Raw genomic sequence first — 24,174 nt, forward strand, 5'->3', positions numbered from 1 at the left:
GCTATGAGGGTATAAGTGGGGGCATCATTAGCCCCAATGCGCAGTGCGCAGCGCCCCTACTGGCAGCGCTCATACATAGTGATGCTGGCGCACATCTGGTTATAGTTAGCGCACTCTCCTGATCTTCATCCTTTGGAGACGGGGGGCAGGGAAGGGATTAGAGCCCCCCACCTCCCATTTCTGGGTGCCATGGGGTGTCCGGGACATTATTAGCCCCCCACTTGCCGGGTTAATGCCCGCAGCTATCAGAATAGAGACTCACCCAACGGTTCGTACGCGGGATCCCTCCTGCCTCCTCTCTCTGCCTCTCCTCATCCACTCCGCTCCCAAAACTCTCCCTGTAACTGGGACCCCCTCCGGCCCCGCCCCCAACAGCTCCGCGGCTGCTCTTAAAGGGACACGGGGGTAATTACCGCTGGGAATGGGACGGAATGGGCGAGCAAAGGGGCTAAATGGCAAATAAAATCCTTCCCCATAGTGAGGTGCTACAGGGACTCACTGATGGAATGTTGGGGGGTAAAATAGTCTCCATTCCTGGACTCCCTCATATCTGTGTGGGAATGAATTATACTGTGTGGGAATGAATTATACTGTGTGGGAATGAATTATACTGTGTGGGAATGAATTATACTGCGTGGGAATGAATTATACCGTATGTAGCCGGGCTCCCATCTGCGTGGCAATGAATTATACCGTATGTAGCCGGGCTCCCATCTGCGTGGGAATGAATTATACTGTGTGGGAATGAATTATACCGTATGTAGCCGGGCTCCCATCTGTGTGGGAATGAATTATACCGTATGTATCCGGGCTCCCATCTGCGTGGGAATGAATTATACCGTATGTATCCGGGCTCCCATCTGCGTGGGAATGAATTATACCGTATGTATCCGGGCTCCCATCTGCGTGGGAATGAATTATACTGTGTGGGAATGAATTATACTGTGTGGGAATGAATTATACTGTGTGGGAATGAATTATACTGTGTGGGAATGAATTATACTGTGTGGGGATGAATTATACCGTATGTAGCCGGGCTCCCATCTGCGCGGGAATGAATTATACCGTATGTAGCCGGGCTCCCATCTGCGTGGGAATTAATTATAGCGTATGTATCCGGGCTCCCATCTGCGTGGGAATGAATTATACCGTATGTATCCGGGCTCCCATCTGCGTGGGAATGAATTATACTGCGTGGGAATGAATTATACCGTATGTATCCGGGCTCCCATCTGCCTGGGAATGAATTATACCATATGTAACCGGGCTCCCATCTGCGTGGGAATGAATTATACCGTATGTAGCCAGGCTCCCATCTGCGTGGGAATGAATTATACTGTATGTAACCGGGCTCCCATCTGCGTGGGAATGAATTATACCGTATGTAACCGGGCTCCCATCTGCGTGGGAATGAATTATACCATATGTAACCGGGCTCCCATCTGCGTGGGAATGAATTATACCGTATGTAACCGGGCTCCCATCTGCGTGGGAATGAATTATACCGTATGTAACCGGGCTCCCATCTGCGTGGGAATGAATTATACCGTATGTAACCGGGCTCCCATCTGCGTGGGAATGAATTATACCGTATGTAACCGGGCTCCCATCTGCGTGGGAATGAATTATACCGTATGTAACCGGGCTCCCATCTGCGTGGGAATGAATTATACCGTATGTATCCGGGCTCCCATCTGCGTGGGAATGAATTATACCGTATGTAACCGGGCTCCCATCTGCGTGGGAATGAATTATACCGTATGTAACCGGGCTCCCATCTGCGTGGGAATGAATTATACCGTATGTAACCGGGCTCCCATCTGCGTGGGAATGAATTATACCGTATGTAACCGGGCTCCCATCTGCGTGGGAATGAATTATACCGTATGTAACCGGGCTCCCATCTGTGTGGGGATGAATTATACCGTATGTAACCGGGCTCCCATCTGCGTGGGAATGAATTATACTGTATGTATCCGGGCTCATAAGGTTCCTTAAAGGGATTCTGATTTTTATGGGGTACTTTTTATTTCTAAATGACACTGTTACCCAGCAAATAATTCCCTCTGCCATTTACACTTTAATTCTTGAACCAACAAATGTATTTGTAGCTGTAATATTGGTGTGTAGGCGCCATCTCAGTGCATTGTGCCTGAGTCTGAGCTTTCAGCCAGCGCTACACATTAGAACTGCTTTCAGCTAACCTATTGTTTCTCCTACTCCCATGTAACTGGAGGAGTCCCAATTCTTACTATAGACACCCTGGGAAATGAAGAATATGGCTAGCCCCATGGGAAAAACTCTATTAACTGAGGGGTTTTTACAAAAATATGTTTTCCCAAGACAGTAACCTGCCTAAAAACTTGTGTATTTAGTAAAATACAATACAGAGAGGCCTGAGTGGGCAGGCAGGGGGGCAACTCCACTGACCAACAATACAAAGAAACTCAGGGCAAACTCCACTGCCCCAATGAACTGACTGACTGATTAGCACTGATTAATCAATGGAACTCTTTATATGAACGGCTTATTATAGAGTAACATCAGCTGTTTATATTGCACACACAGGGGGTGTGGGCAAAACTTTAGTATTATGCACTTGTGTTCATGGGGGCCCCATATAAATAACATGTACGGGGCCCCACATTTTCTGATGGCAGCCCTGGGTATAGATTCATATATCTGCAAGTTAATTCCTCATACCTGCAGCCCAACAGCTTCCATGCTGTGAGCCAGTTATTCGCTATTCAATGCCAACTGGGGGTGAATTATTATAGAACAATTTTGTCATACAAATAGGTCTGTAGAGATCTTAGGCATGATAGGGGCATTAGTGGGCAGAAGTGGATGAACCGCATGTACCCCCTACTGTAAATGATAAGGATATTAGCAGTCACTGAGGGGTTCTGTGCCCATATAAAGGCACAAGGCTGCAGGCTGAGTTATACAGGGAACTCTGAGTATCACTCATGTATTATAAGGGATAATGTACCCCCTACTGTAAATGATAAGGATATTAGCAGTCACTGAGGGGTTCTGTGCCCATATAAAGGCACAAGGCTGCAGGCTGAGTTATACAGGGAACTCTGAGTATCACTCATGTATTATAAGGGATAATGTACCCCCTACTGTAAATGATAAGGATATTAGCAGTCACTGAGGGGTTCTGTGCCCATATAAAGGCACAAGGCTGCAGGCTGAGTTATACAGGGAACTCTGAGTATCACTCATGTATTATAAGGGATAATGTACCCCCTACTGTAAATGATAAGGATATTAGCAGTCACTGAGGGGTTCTGTGCCCATATAAAGGCACAAGGCTGCAGGCTGAGTTATACAGGGAACTCTGAGTATCACTCATGTATTATAAGGGATAATGTACCCCCTACTGTAAATGATAAGGATATTAGCAGTCACTGAGGGGTTCTGTGCCCATATAAAGGCACAAGGCTGCAGGCTGAGTTATACAGGGAACTCTGAGTATCACTCATGTATTATAAGGGATAATGTACCCCCTACTGTAAATGATAAGGATATTAGCAGTCACTGAGGGGTTCTGTGCCCCCCATATAAAGGCACAAGGCTGCAGGCTGAGTTATACAGGGAACTCTGAGTATCACTCATGTATTATAAGGGATAATGTACCCCCTACTGTAAATGATAAGGATATTAGCAGTCAGGGAACTCATGTATTATAAGGGATAATATATATATATATATGAAAACTATGAAAAATTTACCATAGAGCTTGTGTGCTTTGATCTTTGCAGCTGAACATTATTGCTGGGCTTTAGCTGCTGGGATTCCCATTGGAGAATTCTTTTGCATTTTAATGGCACCTGGAGAAATGGGGAACAGTATTAATGAGCAATACTGCTTTGGAAATAAAACCCTGATGATGTTGGACTACAACTCCCAGCATGCTTACCGCTTGTTATGTTACAGTATGCAGGGATATGTTGAGCAGCAGTGTTTAAGCAGAGGATTGGGCGCAGGGGGCCCGTGACAGCTGCACTGCCGGCAGAGCCATCGCTCCGAGCTGTGTGCCAGGGAGCAGTCAGTTGCCATAATGAATGCGGACATTTAAACTTGTTCCACTTTATGGCAAATTGACTAAATCAGTTCATTGTTCATCTGTCGGGCCGGGGGTTCCGGCGCATCAGCATGTACTTAAAGGGACAGAGCAGAAACCCTGTTCATTGGGATGCTGCCTCTTTAAAACTTAGCATAAAATCCTGCATGTGTGCTGCAGCCTGCACTGCATCTAAAGTAGCCGTGCACTGATATGTGGCTGGGGTGTAAAGGAGCACAGGGGCAGCCCTCATATTTAGGTGGGCTCTCTCCCGCTTATACTGGGGGTGGGCAGTACAGGGAGTCAGTTCATTATATGTATAAGTCACAGAAGTCATATATAAGTCACACAAGCGCCACACTACAAGAATTTTATTACAAAACAAACGGCTCATATATTTAATGTGTGTCAGCGGGTAACAGTGACTGGGAACAGGAAGTGGCACTGGGCAAAGCCAATCACCCTGGGTGACAAACTGGGGTCCCATCGGGTGACAGAACAGGAAGGGGCAGTGACACACAGTCCCAGGGGGTAAAAGAGCAGGAAATGGCAGTGATACTAACACAGTCCCACTGGGTGACAGAACAGAAAGGGACACTGACACAGTCCCACTGGGTGACAGCAGGAAGTGACAGTGATTCTGACATAATCCCAGGGGAACAGAACAGGAAGTGGCAGTGATACTCACAATTTCCTGGGGAAACAGAACAGGAAACAGAGCAGGAAGTGACAGTAACACACAGTCCCAGTGGCAACAGGACAGGAGTGACAGTGACACACACTCCCAGTGGAGTGGCATATAAACAGGAAGTGACAGTGACACACAGTCCCAGTGGAGTGGCATATAAACAGGAAGTGACAGTGACACACAGTCCCAGTGGAGTGGCATATAAACAGGAAGTGACAGTGACACACAGTCCCAGTGGCATATAAACAGGAAGTGACAGTGACACACAGTCCCAGTGGCGACAGAACAGGAAGTAATAGTGACACACAGTCCCAGTGGCGACAGGACAGGATTGACAGTAACACACAGTCCCAGTGGCATATAACCAGGAAGTGACAGTAACACACAGTCCCAGTGGCATATAAACAGGAAGTGACAGTGACACACAGTCCCAGTGGCGACAGGACAGGAGTGACAGTAACACACAGTCCCAGTGGCATATAAACAGGAAGTGACAGTGACACACAGTCCCAGTGGCATATAAACAGGAAGTGACAGTGACACACAGTCCCAGTGGCGACAGAACAAGAAGTGACAGTGACACACAGTCCCAGTGGCGACAGAACAAGAAGTGACAATAGCACACAGTCCCAGTGGTGACAGGACAGGAGTGACAGTAACACACAGTCCCAGTGGCATATAAACAGGAAGTGACAGTGACACACAGTCCCAGTGGCATATAAACAGGAAGTGACAGTGACACACAGTCCCAGTGGCGACAGAACAAGAAGTGACAGTGACACACAGTCCCAGTGGCGACAGAACAAGAAGTGACAATAGCACACAGTCCCAGTGGTGACAGGACAGGAGTGACAGTAACACACTCCCAGCGGCAAATAAACAGGAAGTGACAGTGACACACAGTCCCAGTGGCAAATAAACAGGAAGTGACAGTGACACACAGTCCAAGTGGCGACAGGACAGGAGTGACAGTGACACACACTCCCAGCGGCAAATAAACAGGAAGTGACAGTGACACACAATCTCAGCGGCAAATAAACAGGAAGTGACAGTGAAACACAGTCCCGGTGGCGACAGAACAGGAAGTGACAGTAACACACAGTCCCAATGGAAAATAAACAGGAAGTGACAGTGACACACAGTCCCAGTGGCGACAGAACAGGAAGTTACAGTAACACACAGTCCCAGTGGAAAATAAACAGGAAGTGTCAGTGACACACAGTCCCAGTGGAAAATAAACAGGAAGTGTCAGTGACACACAGTCCCAGTGGAAAATAAACAGGAAGTGTCAGTAACACACAGTCCCAGTGGCGACAGGACAGGAAGTGACAGTGATACTGACACAGTCCCAGTGGGTGACAGGACAGGAAGTGACAGTGATACTGACACAGTCCCAGTGGGTGACAGGACAGGAAGTGACAGTGATACTGACACAGTTCCAGTGGGCGACAGGACAGGAAGTGACAGTGATACTGACACAGTCCCAGTGGGTGACAGGACAGGAAGTGACAGTGATACTGACACAGTCCCAGTGGGTGACAGGACAGGAAGTGACAGTGATATTGACACAGTCCCAGTGGGCGACAGGACAGGAAGTGACAGTAATACTGACACAGTCCCAGTGGGTGACAGAACAGATACCGACAATGCCAGTGGACAACAGAATATAATGTGACAGTTACGCAGTCCCACTGGGTGACAGGAATTGACAGTCCCATTGGGTGACAAAACAAGGAAAAACTGATAATGAGATGGAAACAGACAGAAACACTAAATATCAGTAGGACACACAAAGTAACAGTAGTAAGAGCAACATGGATGGAGTGGCAGCATATCAGGGGAGTGCAACAACCCTGCACAAGAGGAGAAACACCACAGCGGCTCTGATACAGGGCAAACTCAGTAACCGGACATGAACAGGATCCTTCCTACAGTGCAAAACTTTTGTGGGATGGGGGATAATGGACACTATGGCAGTAGCGCAGGCAGTAAGAAGGGGCAGACACAGTGGTCTCGCTGGCAACACTCTGAGCTTAGTTCTCCCTGAGCTGTCAACAGAATTAATTAAACGGCAATGTCCTTGCTGCCATGGGGGGGTGGAATGGTAGCCATATTCAGAATGCATTCACATATACCGGGGAAATCAGTTAATCCTGTCCCTATCCCAGCTTTTTGCAAATCCATATTTATCCGTTACACCATTCTCAGCCACCATACTGCTTGTCCTTTTACAAGTCCAAAGCCTCTCGCTGGTCCTAGACTCAAGTTCACACAGAAGAGGAAGCTTTGTACTTAGCCCAAACTGGCACGGGGCCCAGCTACTCTGCATTTCAGCCATCCAGTTAGCCTCTATGGAGGCTGGCCGCTCTGAGTGATTTTATACAGGCTTGGACTGGCAATCTGTGGGTTCAGGCAAATGCCAGAGGGGCTGCTGTAAGATGCCATAGACACTCACTATTTATTGGGTCTATGGGAGGCTGGTTGGGCCTCTGTGTACTTAAAGTGCCAAGGCCTATTTTAAATCCCTGTCGGACCTGCTTGCTGCTTATCCTCTTCGTTAGTGTTCCTCATCAGAAAGGGGCAGTAGTAAGGCATTTAGCATCTCAAACGTCAATACGACTTGAGCGATTCAAAGAGTCTCTGCAAAGAGGAGAAAGAAGTTATAGATAGTTCTTCATCCTCAGTCACTAACTGACCCCACTGTGCAGGTTCTGAGGCAGAAGGTCTAGCTGGTGTGCATGTCACCTTCTCACTGGCTATGCCATATATAAACCCTACCTGGCAGTAGTGTGGGGCAATAAGTCATTATAGAGTTGTGGGATCCTCCGAGACGTTAAAGGGGCAAGAGCCTCTCTAAGCCTCTGATAGTTCCTCTCCAGCTCCCTGTGATATTCTCGCTGGTCTGGACCAATTAGAGTTTTGTTCTTTTTCAGGGCATCCTCACACCTGTGGGGCCACACAAGCACAACATCAATATCACCATGGAATAATTGAGCCAAGCCCGCTTTCCAGCACCACTCCCCATGCCTCAGTGTCTCCTCACCTCTTGGTGAAGTCCCGGAAGCACAAGCGCAGCTTATTATGGAGTCGGTAAAGTCGCGGATCTTCTGGGATCTCAGACAGAAACACCTGGGCCACCTCCAGAGGGCCCTGAAAGAAAAGAAGTGCAGCACAGCACATAATGGACAGACATTCTCTAGGTGGGATGATAGACAGACAAAAAAAACATGGTGGCTCCTACTGCCGAGACATTCCAGTCAGTATTGATCTGTATTTCCATTATAATCACAAATCATGGCAGAAAAGGACTGCCGCTATCACCTGGTTGACTGTTGTGCCCACGCAGCCCTGCAGCACCATCTGTAGCATCTTAGCATCAGCCGGGTCCTGGTGAGTGGCAAACGCCAGCTCCTGAGTCTTCTTCTGCATGTCTTCAATTGCCACTTCTACCGGGATGAGCACCACCTAATGGCATAGTTCATAATGGCATATATATATAAAATAGTCCATAGGGTGCAGGGATTATGGTTCATAGATGAGGAAGAATGGGCACACTGTTGGATTAGCAGGGTACTTATAGACACTAGAAGAGAACTCTACTGATACTGATACACTGCCTCCATCTTGTTCTCTCTCATTCGTCTGTATCAGGCTTCTCGCCTTATCTTTGCCCATTCCACGACCCTAGACTCTAAACGATGTACCACCATTTGGCTGATTCTTCTGTTATGCACCCCCATACATTCCCAATCTTGCTTCAGCAACAAGCGCAGAATTTTCCAAAGTGCCAGAATAGTATTTTCATACCCTGTGATCCTTCTCTACCCTTCTCCAGGCTAGCAAAAGTGCACCTTTCCTCAGCCTTATGCCCCCTGTCCTATCAGATTGCTGTCCCATTTCCTATCCTTGAGCTCCCTCTGTCTCCCCTGTCCTATCTCTATTCTCCAACTATCTTATGCCCCCTGTGAGCTCCACTTAAGTCCTCTATCTTCATTGTGTACTCCTTCACCTGCCTACCTTACTCTATCCCCAAAATGATCCCTAAGCTCCAACTGACTTCCATGTCTCCACTCCTGCCCTTAAATACTGATCCTTCTAATCATCTTTTCTGTAAAAATGATCTATCCCCAATTTGCACTGGGGTTTTCTGGTCACCTCAGGGGCCCACCACCCCAGTCACGAATCTTCCCTCCCAAGAGGGGCCCTGCAGTTCTGCACTTACTTTATTAGCCGGGGCCCCCCTGCTGTCAATGAGCTGCAGACTTGGGAAGGGAGAGAGCTCTGGTGCCTGCATGCTCTTTCCACACAGCTTTCTGTACTGCTCCTTTTTTCACTTAAGTTTATATCCCAGTAGAGCTGCACAGTGATTGGATGGGTGAAGTTTAATTCCCGCCCCCCCCACCCAAGCCCATCCAATCCCCATGCAGCTCTACCAGGAGTTAACCTTTCCTCCTGGAAAGAGGATGCAGGCACCCAAGCATCCACACTCACTTCCGAACTCTGTAGCTCACGGATAGCAGGGGACCGGCTAATCAAGTAAGTGCAGTATGGCCAGGACCCTTTAGACCCAAAAACCCACCAGGCCCACTATTGGCAGCCCTGGAAACGGGTCTGGGTCGGTGGGACGCACTGTTTTTTTCCTGGTGTCTTGCTGGCCCACTGATGATCAATCTGCCTCATTTTCTACTGTTTAGTTGAACTGAACCTCCAAGAACCCCCTCTGTGTACTTTACCTCCTCCCGGTCAAGCACATTGATGCGTGTCTTGATGTAGGGGAAGGCGTGGGATGTAGTGAGCACAGTCTTGCGCTTGTATTGCTCGTGCAGCTCCCCGTGTGCCCGGCCGTCCAGCGTGAAGGGTGTGCAGAAGAGGAAGGTGCGCAGGTTGTAGTTTTTGTCGAAGTATGTGACGCGGTCCTTCAGTTCATACGTATCGAAAAATGGCTCCACATACGTGATCTGAATATACGCCTGCAAGGGAAATGGCAATAATCAAGCTCAATGAGCAGCACATTGAAGGTGTCCCTAAAACAATTAATAAAGGGCACAGCAAATGGTTCCATGCAGAGTTATGTATGGCCAGGTTAGTACTAACAACAGCTTTATCTGACACTGTGTATGCTTATTTACCTATTATGGCCCCTGTGTACAAGGACTGGGGATCCCCAAAAGTACAAGCCCTTTGTCTCACTGACAGACTGCGGCTCTTACCTTGTTTGGGTCCAGTTTGCTTTTATCCACATGATTGGAATCTTTAACGACTTGCACTGTCCCTTCCCCAAACCTCTCAGTGTAGAACTCCTGGTGGCAGAAAGGAAACGTTATAGTCAGTGTGGGCAGCACTTACCTGTGTGCCAGACTGTTTTCCTCAGCATGTCCCATATGGGAACATTCCTACAGTGGTCTATTGAGACAGTCAGACTCACACGCTGATATCTGCCATTGCACATTACATCAGCAGCAGCTCTTCTCTTTGGAAAGTGACTGACAAAGAAAGTGTCCTACAGGCTACAACCCTATAAACACACCCACCTTCTACCCTCTTACCTCTAGGCGGTGAGATATCTCTGCCAGTTTGGTTATGGATGGTTCCTTATAGACAAACTCCTGCTCATCCAGATCTCCAAACTTTGAACCATAGAAACCAACACGGAAATAGGTCCCAAACATCCTCTATGTATCTGAGGAGGCAGAACAGCATGGGGTCAGAGAAGTTCCATAGATGTGCCAGTGGGTCAGAGAAGGCCCATAGATGTGCCAGGGGGATCAGAGGAGTCCCATGGATATGCCAGGGGGGTCAAGGGAGGCCCATAGATGTGCGAGGGGGATCAGAAGAGGCTCATAGATGTGCTAGGGGGATCAGAGGAGGCTCATATATGTGTCAGAGAGATCAGAGGAGGCTCATAGATGTGCCTGGGGGATCAGAGGAGGCTCATAGATGTGCGAGGGGGATCAGAGGAGGCTCATAGATGTGCTAGGGGGATCAGAGGAGGCTCATAGATGTGTCAGGGAGATCAGAGGAGGCTCATAGATGTGCCTGGGGGATCAGAGGAGGCTCATAGATGTTCCAGGGGGATCAGAGGAGGTCCATAGATTTGTGTTTAGGGGGGGCGGTCAGAGAAGGCCCAAAGATGTGCCAGATCTGTGTGTGCGCAGTCAGACTAGGAAAACTGAGATGGCTATGGGTGGGGCAGGACATTGAGGCATATATAATTATCAGCGATATATCCGTGGAATGAAAATAACAAGATGTTTGTGACACTCACCAGTAACATCCAGGTGCAGCAGCAACATGAAGAATGGGAGAAACAAGAAGAAACAAATTAAAATTAGCAACATGACGGCACTAATGTGGTGCTAATGAGACAAGCGCTGTACATGTCTGGTGTTAGGGAGGGTGTGAGGCACAACACATAGATGTACGAGGCACACCGGCCATACGCAATCCAACGCACTTGTGAAGTTAACAGCTCCGAGGAACACTCAGAAGCACCCACAGCTTCCATTCATGGAGTATACAACAATGCAGCAGCAATACAGGGCACTCACACATATACACATAGGCATGCTAGTACTCTGGGCATGCAAATGGCTACCAACCACAACACAACATTTTGTAATGCAATCCACTCCTCTGTGATGGACACAACAGTGCTGTGCAAGCACACATTCTAATTATGCAGTAGGATTCCTTATCCAGTGACAATTTGGGGATTCACAGGCAATCATTGGTCAATTTGAAGTTTGGTGCTGGGACTTTTTTTCCCATTGGCTAATAATTAAATCCTTCATATGAAAGGGAGAACTTGGGGCCGGGTGGGCCACTTATGGCGGTACAGTGAATATAAACAGGCTCAATCCTACTGCATAATTAAAAAGTTATCATTGGCGTAATGAGTGGGGGGTGGGGAGTTAACCAATGTGCAGCAAGTCATTGTGGGTAAGAGAAGCGGAGGGAAAATAAAATATTGGTTTAATTTTCACACTGCCTACCTCCCAGCTTGTGATCTGCTCAGGAGCAGGGGAGAATGACAGAAGGCAGGAGCAAGAGAGGGAAAGGACAGGGGCAATTATTACAATGTGAACTTGGAAGCAAGAAGAAGGTAAAATGATAGAAATGGGAAGTGAATATGGAGGCAGTGGAGATAATGACAGGTACATGGAAACAAGGAGAAGGGGAGAATGGAAATGAAGGAATCTATTTGGGTTAGTAAGGGGCAAGTCAACATGGGGGAGTCATAAACAGAGGGGTAGAAGTGAGGGTACAATTGGGGATACAGGAGAGTAGAACTAGTAAGGAAGGAGAAATTACCCCACCCAGTTTGTGGGTTGCACAAGAGAGGAAAAATACAAATAACATAAGAAGGTATGGGAGGGTGGAACAAGTGATAAAGAAATTACCCCATATAGTAGGATATGGGGGAGGGTAAGAAAAGTTAAAAAAAATAAATTACCCCATATAGGAGGATATGGAGGAGGGTGAGAAAAGTAAAAATAAAGAAATTACCCCATATTGGATATGGGGGAGAGTAAGAAAAGTAAAAATAAAGGAATACTCCATATAGGATATGGGGGAGGGTAAGAAAGGTAAAAATAAAGAAATTACCCCATATAGGAGGATATGGGGGGAGGGTAAAAACTTGGAAAAAAAGAAATTACATTATATTGGAGGACATAGGAGAGTAGAACAAGTGATACCAAAGAAATTACCCTTTATAGGAGGGATATGGAGGAGGGTAAGAAAAGAAAAAATAAAGAAATTACCCCATATGGGGGAGTGTAAAAAATTGGAAATAAAGAAATTACACTATATAGGAGTGATAACAAAGAAATAACTCCAAATACTAGGATATGGGGGAGGGTCAGAAAAGTAAAAATAAAGAAATTACCCCATATAGGGGAGGGTAAAAAATTGGAAATAAAGAAATTACACTATATAGGAGGATAAGGGAGGGTAAAACAAGTGAGAACGAAGAAATGACACTGTATAGGAGGATACAGGAGGGTAGAAGACATGAGGAAGAAGAAATGACACCATATAAGAGAATATGGGAAGGTAAAACAAGTGAGAATGTAGAAATTACAGCATATAGGAGAATATGGTAGTGCAGAAATGAGAGAAGAATAAATGGCACCAGGAAGAGATAGTAGAAATAATGTGAAGAGCACAGGTTAATATACAGTAATATCCATTGGGCCCACCTTTCCCTATTCCCCATGCAGGAATTCTAATGGGTCTCTGAAGCACTTCCCTTGCGCAGGAGCAATGGGTCCCAGTCCTGCACTTTGGGAAGATGCACCCGCAGACCAACATAAGGGGCACTTTCTGTTCCTTACGGAATATGTGGCATTGGGCAGTATGCGGGACAAACAAGTCTTTGGATTGAAGCCCTGTGGGTAATGCCCGCTAGGAACCAGTTTAAGAGGACATGTTTCCTCAGCCCTTGTGTCCTGAATTCTCGTTAATGGGCTCATTTCATAAGCTGAAGGGGAGTCCAGGATATGAATATGGGCTGCTAGTGGGGCACACACCTGGTTGGTGATCTTGCTGAACACCTCCTGTAATTTCCCATGAACCACCGCCAATTTCTTGTAATCTCGACTGGCTTCATAGATGGGTATAAGTATCTTGTACACTTCATTCACTGCCTCAAACAGGCCGCCCTGCACAAGAGAGGGGTTTATATCACACGTGACTGTTATATCAACAAAATACAACGTAGACTAGGCCTAGGCCAGGGATTGTGCCCAATATGAGTGGCCCATACCAGGTTAAAGCTGGCACAGGCCTGCTCCAGTAGTCCCACCAGTCCTGCTTCGGTGAAGTATTTGCCAGCGCATATTCCCTCCTCATCTGGCGATACCACGTCGTCGGACACCGCCGACTCCTCCAGAATGTTGGAGGAGATATTCTGCGGGGTTAAACAGACATGGCTTATTACAAATGAACCAGTGTATAAACTGGGCGGATCGGCAGGAAGTCACATTTAGGTAAGACAGTGAATTTCGGAGTGTGAAGGTACCTGGAAGCTAACACAGCCCACAGGCAGGTGTCTGGCATCCTCCAGCATGCTGAGGTATTCCGCCACCAGGGCGGCGCCATGTACAAAGCAGTGGGCAGCCTCCGCTTGATTCCCACGTTCGCTGTGTTTGGCTGCCATGTTCTGGAGCCACGTGAGACGCAGGTCTGGTGAGTTCTGGTATCCCTTGGCAATCCTAAAGGATAAGTACAGAAAAGTTTATGAAACCATTGAGATGCCCAGACTCTATATCTGTATAAGGGTGAAGACACCAGAGCTACTTAGTAGCAGCTACTACAGCAGGAAGGGATGTGTCTGTAGTTAACAAGCAGTAAGTGGGTAGATAATTCAGGCCTTAAGGGTGAACACACACAGAGCTAATTAGTAGCAGCTACTTGTCACGGCTGCTAAACTCCAGAAAATTCTCTGCCATAGACAATACTGAGAATTGCCTCTGCTAAAACACACATATACATACAAATATATACAGTATAGAAACTTTTGTCTAAGGTTTTCTTTTTTCCTTTAGAATGTGCATGTGCTGAGTATCTTTACTGAGGGTGGAGGAAAGGGGATTTAGTCATCAGCGTGGGAGGGCTTCTTTACTGCAAGGGCAGTCACGTTATGGAATGAGTCAGTAGTTTTGAAAAATCAGTTGCATGGCTTTTTAAATAAGAAGGGAATGTAGTTCTGAATGGGTCAGGAAGTAATGTTTTCCCTTTTTAGGTGAAGACTACTTAATAGCAGCTATTTGTTCACAGCTACTAAATGCCAGAAAATACCCTGCCATATACAATACTGAGAATTGCCTCTGCTAAAACACACGTAGAGACAATTATCAGTAAATTATCAGAATTATCAATTTCTGTAGCCATGACAAGTAGCTGCTACTAGTAGCTCTGTGTGTCTTCACCCTTAAGGCCTGAGTATCTACCCACTTACTGCTTGTTAACTACAGACACATCCCTTCCTGCCATTGTTATATTTTGCACACATCATTTTCCCAGATAATTTTCCATATCATCAAACTACATTATAGCTTTACGTATGAGACTTGGGGCTCAAATATCAACAGTGGTGATTGGCTTTTTTCAGTCAGCTGCAGGTTGAACAATGAATGCAAAAATTTGATTGGATTACTGCTCACAGGCAAATTTGCCCAGTGTTGATACATGACCCCCAAGGACTTATCATCTTGACTAGTGTTACACACAAGGGTTAAAAATGGAATTATGGCTCGCAACTGGGCAGGGGTCACTGGTCCTTACCAACCTTCCTCTAGTTGTGGGTCCCCACAAACATTCTAATTCTGTAGAAACAGAATCAGAATGCACGGAATTAGAGCCAGAATCTCCAGGCATGTACCAACTGACATGGAACCAGAGACACACTTGGAACTGAGATCTCTAGGTCTTTGCAGATAGAATGGAAGCAGAATTCTGAGGTCTCTACAGTTCCAGTGATTGGGTACTGCACGTATGTGGGACTGGCGCTCACCTATACATTAAATCTATTAACATCTCAGGGTCTTGCTGATGCTCCTTCATCTTCACCGTGTCTGTCAGGATCATGTGTAGATTGAACACCAGATCTTGGACCTAAAAAGGAGCAGAACTTCAGTTATGGTCTCAGTGAGACAATTCGAGCACCACTAGCAATGATGGCCGGCAGCTCTGCTCTACTAGTACAGCAATTGTACGTTTCCCCTGGTCTTAGATTTACTTGGAGGCCAACTGGCCCTACTCATACCTGCTCAGGGAACGTTGTGTCTCTCATCTCCAGATCTTCCTCTGCGTATGTCAGGATGGTCTTTAGTGACCGGCGCAAGTGCTCCTCATTAAACTTCTGTGATGTCCCCACTAATGAGGAGAGGGACATGGTGACCTGCATCTTTACCCGAGCAAAATTCTGATAAAACAAATAAAAAAATATTATCAGACTGTCCCGAACACCAGCTCCTATTTGTCTGTATCACCCTGCAGTGGGAGGGGCAGACTCCATGTCCCATAGCCCCCTCCTGTCTGTGTCACTGTATCACCCTGCAGTGGGAGGGGCAGACTCCATGTGCCATAGCCCCCTCCTGTCTGTGTCACTGTATCACCCTGCAGTGGGAGGGGCAGACTCTGTGTCCCATAGCTCCCTCCTGTCTGTGTCACTGTATCATCCTGCAGTGGGAGGGGCAGACTCCGTGTCCCATAGCCCCCTCCTGTCTGTGTCACTGTATCACCCTGCAGTGGGAGGGGCAGACTCCGTGTGCCATAGCTCCCTCCTGTCTGTGTCACTGTATCACCCTGCAGTGGGAGGGGCAGACTCCTTGTCCCATAGCCCCCTTCTGTCTGTGTCACTGTATCACCCTGCAGTGGGAGGGGCAGACTCCTTGTCCCATAGCTCCCTATCTGTGTCACTGTATCACCCTGCAGTGGGAGGGACAGACTCCGTGTGCCATAGCTCCCTCCTGTCTGTGTCACTGTATCACCCTGCAGTGGGAGGGGCAGACTCCGTGTCCCATAGCTCCCTATCTGTGTCACTGTATCACCCTGTAGTGGGAGGGGCAGACTCCGTGTCCCATAGCCCCCTCCTGTCTGTGTCACTGTATCACCCTGCAGTGGGAGGGACAAACTCCATGTCCCATAGCTCCCTCCTGTATGTGTCACTGTATCACCCTGCAGTGGGAGGGGCAGACTCCATGTGCCATAGCCCCCTCCTGTCTGTGTCACTGTATCACCCTGCAGTGGGAGGGGCAGACTCCGTGTCCCATAGCTCCCTGTCTGTGTCACTGTATCACCCTGCAGTGGGAGGGACAGACTCCATGTCCCATAGCCCCCTCCTGTCTGTGTCACTGTATCACCCTGCAGTGGGAGGGACAGACTCAGTGTCCCATAGCTCCCTCCTGTCTGTGTCACTGTATCACCCTGCAGTGGGAGGGGCAGACTCCATGTCCCATAGCCCCCTCCAGTCTGTGTCACTGTATCACCCTGCAGTGGGAGGGGCAGACTCCATGTCCCATAGCTCCCTCCTGTCTGTGTCACTGTATCACCCTGCAGTGGGAGGGGCAGACTCCATGTCCCATAGCCCCCTCCAGTCTGTGTCACTGTATCACCCTGCAGTGGGAGGGGCAGACTCCATGTCCCATAGCTCCCTCCTGTCTGTGTCACTGTATCACCCTGCAGTGGGAGGGGCAGACTCCATGTCCCATAGCTCCCTCCTGTCTGTGTCACTGTATCACCCTGCAGTGGGAGGGACAGACTCCATGTCCCATAGCCCCCTCCTGTCTGTGTCACTGTATCACCCTGCAATGATAAGAGCAGACACTTCCATACTAGTCTCTTACATTTCCAATCTCAAAGTTCTGCCTCATGAGTAGGTAGAGAGAGGCACTGGCCTGGGTGCGGACGCTGCTGATACAACTGCTGCAGTGGCGTAGGAGTCGGAGACACAGATCAGAGCACAGCTCGGTATCATCTTCAAAGAGCATCTCTGGGAACTGCACAAGAGGGATAAAGACGGGGGGAGACTTGTTAGATAGTGAATGGGGCAAACCTATATGGGCCACTGTACTAGGACTCAAAATCCACCATGTCTGTTTAGAATCCTATCACACAACATAAGGCAATTTTGTTATATGCAACACACTAGAGCCTCCCAGTATAATTACCTTGCCCAACACTGCTTCCCTGTATACCTATTTTGCACACCTGTAAGCTCACATTCCCCATGACTAACTCCCTGGATGCTAGCTTTTTACATCCCACTTTATCAGTATGCCAATGTGCCTTAGTTTTCTTCCCTCCTTTCCTCACCTTGTATCCCATTGCTCTGCTGCCTCCTCTTACCTTGCTCACCAGTGCTCTCTGACTGGCCAGACAGTGCTGCAGGTATAGGGCACTCTGGCTGCAGCCCAAGCTGTGTAATATCACTTTCAGCACTCCTGCCAGAATGCTCTCTTTCAGCTCAGACATCATCACTGTCTGCAAATGGAAAAGAGAGAATTGATTTGGGTTCCTTTTGCCTCTCCTGGTGGAGGGTCACAATATAATGAGTGTATGGTGAAGCCATATGCTTACCTGCACAACGATCTCCAGCGTGTCTAACACCACCATATTGGCCTCAGTCGCCATATTCCCATCTACTATAATCTCTAGCTCTCGTTCTGCTTGTGTCCTACAAATAAGAGACAAGACCAGCACCCTGCTTTGTGACATCTGCATGCCCATAATTGTGCTTTGCTCACTTTATAGATGCCTGATCCATTCTCACACTTTTATTTAATTTATCCATTTTGTTCTTAATATGAATCAGTAGCGCCATCTCCAGGAGAATACTAGTTTTCAGTAATTGCTGGCATTATGGAGCTACAGCAGCCCTGATACCTCTGTAAGTACTGGCAGTCAGCATTTGCTATGGGAGCAACTTGACTCCTAGTGCTCACTAAGGAGTAAGAGCTGTGTTTTTGTGCTGCTTCAACTCTCTAAATACAGCAAATCGGGCAAATAAATAAATTAAGTGCCATTCTCATGATATCAGTCCTAGGAATGCACTACTCCATCACTAGAATTATCAGAGGTGGCCATCATTTTTCCTCTAATTCCATCTCTGTTGGAGGAACCAGCCTATTGCCAAGTACATACTGTATATGCCATGGGTACTTACTTCTCTGTCTTCTCACTGGTCGGCCTCCACTGAGTTATGTTTTTCCTCCATCGCACATTCTCTTGGTTACCAAAGGGACCACGTTCTGCAGTGATGGAGTCAGGCAAGAGGGTAAGTTAGGGTAAAGGTTGATATGAATAAGGCACCCCATTCATACGTACTAAATACCATTCTGCCTGTGAGTAAGGGCCCATGTCCCAGTGGCCTCCTGTGTAACCGCACCATATCCCCCTTTGCTAAGCCTAAGACATCCATTCCCAAGGGGCCACAAAGGAATTTTATTCATTTGGTAGGATCTAATTAACTGAATAGAGCCTTTATCAGAAAGGTTGTAGGTAGCTAGGTAAGCATGCTGTTATAGTGGCCATACATGGGCAGATTTCAGCTCTTAATTCAGATCCTTCAGACTGATTCAGCAGCTTATCTGCCCGTGTATGGGCATCCCAGACGGGCCTACCCCCTAAAATTGGTTAGATCTCGTTTAGGCAGATTTGATTTTCCTGATTGATCGAAGAACACATTGGCTAGTTGATTCTGTCCTCGGTCCGATGGCCCATATACCCAAGGCCCTAGGGCCAAATGATCGAATTCGCTCAATTTTGCCACCTAAGGTGGGCATATCCGCTCATTTGGTGACCTCGCCAAATGAGCAGATCGCATCATTTATGGCCCCCTTTACACTGCCATGCATAACTCAGCGGGCAGAGACTCATTTATACACCAAGGACTCACCTCTGCTGCGTTTCACCATGTCTTGCCGGGCCCCTATCGTCCCTAGTATTGCTTCTTCTAACCGGGCCTTCATATCCAGTGACTTCTTAAATGTCAGACTGTTTATACGTTCAAAGGCCTTCTTGCCCTGGCACAGGGAGTGCAGCAGAGAAACAAAAGAATAAGGCAAGTGGCACACAGGGAGTCTCAAATAACAAACATGAAAAGCCGCCAGTCACAACTCCTGCCAGGGAACTTGTCATTAGAGAACATTAGGGAGACAGGCAGAGTGGGGCATTTTGACCATGGCTGTTTCCCCACCAGATGGCAGCACTAGACCTAATGGCCCATTTGGCACAGCCCTTGAAGTGGAAGCTTGTCAGAAAACAGTGACGCCGGTAAGGTGACAGCAAAATAATGGCAATCAGCAGAACTGACCTTATACTGGAAACAGGAGACACACAGGCTGAGCAGCTCCAGAAGGCGAGTGAGCTGCAGCACAGTCAGGTTGGAGAACCAACGGTGCAAAAGGTCTCTCTCTGCGTTCTTCAACACCCACAGGGCGCAGACCAGCAGATTGCGACTAGCATCAGCAGAGAGGGTGCTACCTGCCCGGGCAGGCTGCAGGAACAGACACAATATATATAGTAATAGGTGAGAAAAAATTATATATCTAGGGCTGTAATTAGAGGAAAAAATTGCCCCAACAAGAGAAAAAATACTTAGTTCAGCATTAGGTGATGCTCTGGGGGATTTACTTACAGGAGGCGGTAAAGGAAAGTTATTGGTTTTCTGTGGAGCAGGTAACGGGGATCCAGCTATTGCCATGGCAACTGTCGGATTGATAGTTGTCCCATCCGAGTCCACCTCATCCACCAGTGCAGAAACGTTGCGCACCCGATGTGCATGGGGATCTGATGGGAAAAACTCAGTTAAGTTTTATGTTCTCGCTCCTCTACAAAGCATCTTCTGTTGCCCCACTGATATACAGGTGGGGCATTAAACAGGTTGGGCCCCTCATAACTCCAGGGGTACCCATGGCACTCACCCCAAATCTCCCCCTAGCCCATAACAAGGTTACAGATATATAGAAACATTGGGGTAACAGTCACCCTGCTATAATTCCAGGGGTACCCAGGGCACAAATAAGCACTCACCCCAAATCCCCCCTTAACTGGCCTTCAGACTGGGCCCCCTTAGCCTATAACAGGGTTACAGATATATAGAAACATTGGGGTAACAGTCACCCTGCTATAGTTCCAGGGGTACCCAGGGCACAAATTAGCACTCACCCCAAATCCCCCCCTAACTGGCCTTCAGGCTGGGCCCCCTTAGCCCATAACAAGGTTACAGATATATAGAAACATTGGGGTAACAGTCACCCTGCTATAGTTCCAGGTGTACCAAGGGCACAAATAAGCACTCACCCCAAATCTCCCCCTAACTGGCCTTCAGGCTGGGCCCCCTTAGCCCATAACAAGGTTACAGATATATAGAAACATTGGGGTAACAGTCACCCTGCTATAGTTCCAGGGGTACCCAGGGCACAAATAAGCACTCACCCCAAATCTCCCCCTAACTGGCCTTCAGACTGGGCCCCCTTAGCCCATAACAAGGTTACAGATATATAGGCACATCGGTTAAATATGTATATTTGAATGCCTGGCTGGCACTTACCAGTAAAATCATACAGCTGGGGCAGATTCTCCAGTATGACACCAATCAGGGGTAGGTAGAGGCGAGCGACACTCTCTTTGACCAGTGGCTCTGCATAGCGGGGGTCAGTGTCGTGGCTGCAGATCAGGTTGTGCAGAGTGCTGATGGACTTCTTCTGGAGAAAGAATACTCTGTGGAGAGATGGGACACACAAAATGGAACGCAATGTAAAAGAAAGAGCAAATAAATGGCCACAATGAAGAGAGCAAGAGAAATAAAATCCCAGGACCTACCAGCCTTTCCCAGACAATGGGATGCTAAGAATTGTAGTTTAACATAGTCAGAGGAAGAGGAGAGGCAGAGGAAATAGCCTTATGTTAGTTTTTTTCGGATCTCACCCTTCTACATCTGGCTCCAGAATAAGGGAAAGTTCTGTCAAGATTAGGCCGGCAAGGAAGTGCTGCTGTCTGAATGGCACCGACAGTTCAAACATGTTTGTGATAGTCCTGTCCTGGGCCGGGCTGGAGAACACCGAGCTCTGAGGGAAAGAACAACGGGGGTGTTCAGAAGGGTGACCCCCCCCCCCCGTACCTCCCTTCTGTCATTCACCCTGCAGTGGGAGGGGCAGACTTCATGTCCCATAGCTCCCTCCTGTCTGTGTCACTGTATCACCCTGCAGTGGGAGGGGCAGACTCCGTGTCCCATAGCCCCCTCCTGTCTGTGTCACTGTATCACCCTGCAGTGGGAGGGGCAGACTCCATGTCCCATAGCCCCCTCCTGTCTGTGTCACTGTATCACCCTGCAGTGGGAGGGGCAGACTCCGTGTCCCATAGCCCCCTCCTGTCTGTCACTGTATCACCCTGCAGTGGGAGGGACAGACTCCATGTCCCATAGCCCCCTCCTGTCTGTGTCACAGTATCACCCTGCAGTGGGAGGGGCAGACTCCATGTCCCATAGCCCCCTCCTGTCTGTGTCACTGTATCACCCTGCAGTGGGAGGGGCAGACTCCATGTCCCATAGCCCCCTCCTGTTTGTGTCACTCTATCACCCTGCAGTGGGAGGGACAGACTCCATGTCCCATAGCTCCCTCCTGTCTGTGTCACTGTATCACCCTGCAGTGGGAGGGACAGACTCCATGTCCCATAGCTCCCTCCTGTCTGTGTCACTGTATCACCCTGCAGTGGGAGGGGCAGACTCCATGTCCCATAGCTCCCTCCTGTCTGTGTCACTGTATCACCCTGCAGTGGGAGGGACAGACTCCATGTCCCATAGCTCCCTCCTGTCTGTGTCACTGTATCACCCTGCAGCAGAAAATACATTCTCTATATTCCATAGGGCTGTATTGTTTATGTCACTTATGTCACTGTACCTGGGAGGTGGTGGAGGAGATGGAAGGAGTTGGGGAATTTGGGGGTGTCAGAGTGCCACAGGGTAAGTTCAAGGAGACGTAGTGTTCCTGGGAGCACACAATGCGGATCAGATCCATGCGCATAGATATCAAGGCATTCGGGTTCTGTGCTGTTGACAACTTATTATTCACCTGGAAACATAAATGATGGCACTTGGAATATCACAGTGGCAGCTCCGACTTCCCAATGAAACATCCCGCTAAGTCAGACACAGACTTTCCTGTAAAGAGGCGGAACCTCACTGTCAGCTTCCACATTACCTGCTTGTAGTAAGATCGGATTAGATTAAAGACAAATCCTCGGTCCATCAGGGACAAGAGATCATTCAGGAAAAAGGCGAGGCTGCTATTCAGGCGCTCAGTAAACTCTGGATCCTGGAAAAATACAATAATGAGAATGGAGACAGGTGGGACAGAAGGGTCGAGAGGCCAGGGGCCATGGGAAGAGACAGCCAAAACCAATGAGCTGACCTTGAGGTAGCGGCTGGTAATCTCTGAGCAAACGTTACACACAAGCGCAGAAATATCATCAACGAATCTCTCCGGAAAGCGCTGTCTCCGGGGGGCGTCCAGCCTCTCAGACATGTGCAAGTGAAGGGTCATGCTCTTCGTCTGACAGAAGCGGAGAGAAAGAAGTCAGCCAATCAGAAGCAGATCATTCCAGAGCCAGAAGGATGATAATGGTCAGACTTTCCTTCTCACAAGCAACAGTCTATACCCCCTACCCACCTTGCATTTTATTACAATAAAGAATAGAGACCCCCTTTCTGTAATTACTCACCATGAGCTGGAAAAAGAACCAAGCTTGACTCATGGCGGCCTCCCGTACCGCGGCGCTGCTAACCACCCACTGCAGCACCAACTCCTCGTGCAGCAACTATGGCAGAACAACAGCTGGTATCACTTGTAGCACATTGCCCTGTCTGAGGGATTCTGGGAAAAGACCCTTATGGCTTCCCTCTGTCTGTGTTACAAGGTAATGCTGTAACATGGATTGACAACCTGCCCAGGACCCTCCAGTCTGTATCACCCTGCAGTGGGAGGGGCAGACTCCGTGTCCCATAGCCCCCTCCTGTCTGTGTCACTGTATCACCCTGCAGTGGGAGGGGCAGACTCCCTGTCCCATAGCTCCCTCCTGTCTGTGTCACTGTATCACCCTGCAGTGGGAGGGGCAGACTCCGTGTCCCATAGCCCCCTCCTGTCTGTGTCACTGTATCACCCTGCAGTGGGAGGGGCAGACTCCATGTCCCATAGCCCCCTCCTGTCTGTGTCACTGTATCACCCTGCAGTGGGAGGGACAGACTCCATGTACCATAGCCCCCTCCTGTCTGTGTCACTGTATCACCCTGCAGTGGGAGGGACAGACTCCGTGTCCCATAGCCCCCTCCTGTCTGTGTCACTGTATCACCCTGCAGTGGGAGGGACAGACTCCGTGTCCCATAGCCCCCTCCTGTGTCACTGTATCACCCTGCACTGGGAGGGACAGACTCCATGTCCCATAGCTCCCTCCTGTCTGTGTCACTGTATCACCCTGCAGTGGGAGGGACAGACTCCGTGTCCCATAGCCCCCTCCTGTCTGAGTCACTGTATCACCCTGCAGTGGGAGGGACAGACTCCGTGTCCCATAGCCCCCTCCTGTCTGTGTCACTGTATCACCCTGCAGTGGGAGGGACAGACTCCGTGTCCCATAGCCCCCTCCTGTCTGAGTCACTGTATCACCCTGCAGTGGGAGGGGCAGACTCCGTGTCCCATAGCCCCCTCCTGTCTGTGTCACTGTATCACCCTGCAGTGGGAGGGACAGACTCCGTGTCCCATAGCCCCCTCCTGTCTGTGTCACTGTATCACCCTGCAGTGGGAGGGACAGACTCCGTGTCCCATAGCCCCCTCCTGTCTGTGTCACTGTATTACCCTGCAGTGGGAGGGGCAGACTCCGTGTCCCATAGCCCCCTCCTGTCTGTGTCACTGTATCA

At 48.5% G+C, this 24,174-nt stretch overlaps 2 protein-coding genes across 5 annotated transcripts in view; both read right to left on the reverse strand.

Moving 5' to 3' along the window:
- kank2 (KN motif and ankyrin repeat domains 2) overlaps positions 1 to 352 on the reverse strand; it is a 44,670-nt gene extending 44,318 nt beyond the window's left edge. Inside the window, exon 1 of the mRNA XM_018092551.2 lies at positions 263 to 352. The gene's annotated coding sequence lies outside the window, so the exon portion shown is untranslated. The remainder of the gene's footprint in view (positions 1 to 262) is intronic.
- A 4,076-nt stretch (positions 353 to 4,428) lies between these two features.
- dock6 (dedicator of cytokinesis 6) overlaps positions 4,429 to 24,174 on the reverse strand; it is a 77,936-nt gene continuing 58,190 nt past the window's right edge. For 3 of the 4 annotated variants that reach the window (XM_031899435.1, XM_031899434.1, XM_031899432.1), the window contains 26 exons: positions 22,986 to 23,081; positions 22,676 to 22,816; positions 22,466 to 22,579; positions 22,166 to 22,336; positions 21,195 to 21,334; positions 20,818 to 20,987; positions 19,903 to 20,054; positions 19,579 to 19,761; positions 19,162 to 19,288; positions 18,430 to 18,514; positions 17,844 to 17,940; positions 17,613 to 17,747; positions 17,111 to 17,263; positions 15,529 to 15,687; positions 15,277 to 15,377; positions 13,783 to 13,975; positions 13,528 to 13,671; positions 13,292 to 13,423; positions 11,753 to 11,767; positions 10,307 to 10,432; positions 9,971 to 10,060; positions 9,494 to 9,730; positions 8,082 to 8,225; positions 7,804 to 7,910; positions 7,539 to 7,706; positions 4,429 to 7,400 (listed from right to left, as the gene is read on the reverse strand). In XM_031899435.1, the coding sequence (XP_031755295.1) occupies positions 7,364 to 7,400; positions 7,539 to 7,706; positions 7,804 to 7,910; positions 8,082 to 8,225; positions 9,494 to 9,730; positions 9,971 to 10,060; positions 10,307 to 10,432; positions 11,753 to 11,767; positions 13,292 to 13,423; positions 13,528 to 13,671; positions 13,783 to 13,975; positions 15,277 to 15,377; positions 15,529 to 15,687; positions 17,111 to 17,263; positions 17,613 to 17,747; positions 17,844 to 17,940; positions 18,430 to 18,514; positions 19,162 to 19,288; positions 19,579 to 19,761; positions 19,903 to 20,054; positions 20,818 to 20,987; positions 21,195 to 21,334; positions 22,166 to 22,336; positions 22,466 to 22,579; positions 22,676 to 22,816; positions 22,986 to 23,081 (3,417 nt within the window). In that variant the 3' untranslated portion in view covers positions 4,429 to 7,363. The remainder of the gene's footprint in view (positions 7,401 to 7,538; positions 7,707 to 7,803; positions 7,911 to 8,081; positions 8,226 to 9,493; positions 9,731 to 9,970; positions 10,061 to 10,306; positions 10,433 to 11,752; positions 11,768 to 13,291; positions 13,424 to 13,527; positions 13,672 to 13,782; positions 13,976 to 15,276; positions 15,378 to 15,528; positions 15,688 to 17,110; positions 17,264 to 17,612; positions 17,748 to 17,843; positions 17,941 to 18,429; positions 18,515 to 19,161; positions 19,289 to 19,578; positions 19,762 to 19,902; positions 20,055 to 20,817; positions 20,988 to 21,194; positions 21,335 to 22,165; positions 22,337 to 22,465; positions 22,580 to 22,675; positions 22,817 to 22,985; positions 23,082 to 24,174) is intronic. The other variant, XM_031899433.1, reaches the window with a different exon arrangement.

This window comes from Xenopus tropicalis, chromosome 3 (assembly GCF_000004195.4).
Source record: "Xenopus tropicalis strain Nigerian chromosome 3, UCB_Xtro_10.0, whole genome shotgun sequence".
Lineage (NCBI taxonomy): Eukaryota > Metazoa > Chordata > Amphibia > Anura > Pipidae > Xenopus > Xenopus tropicalis.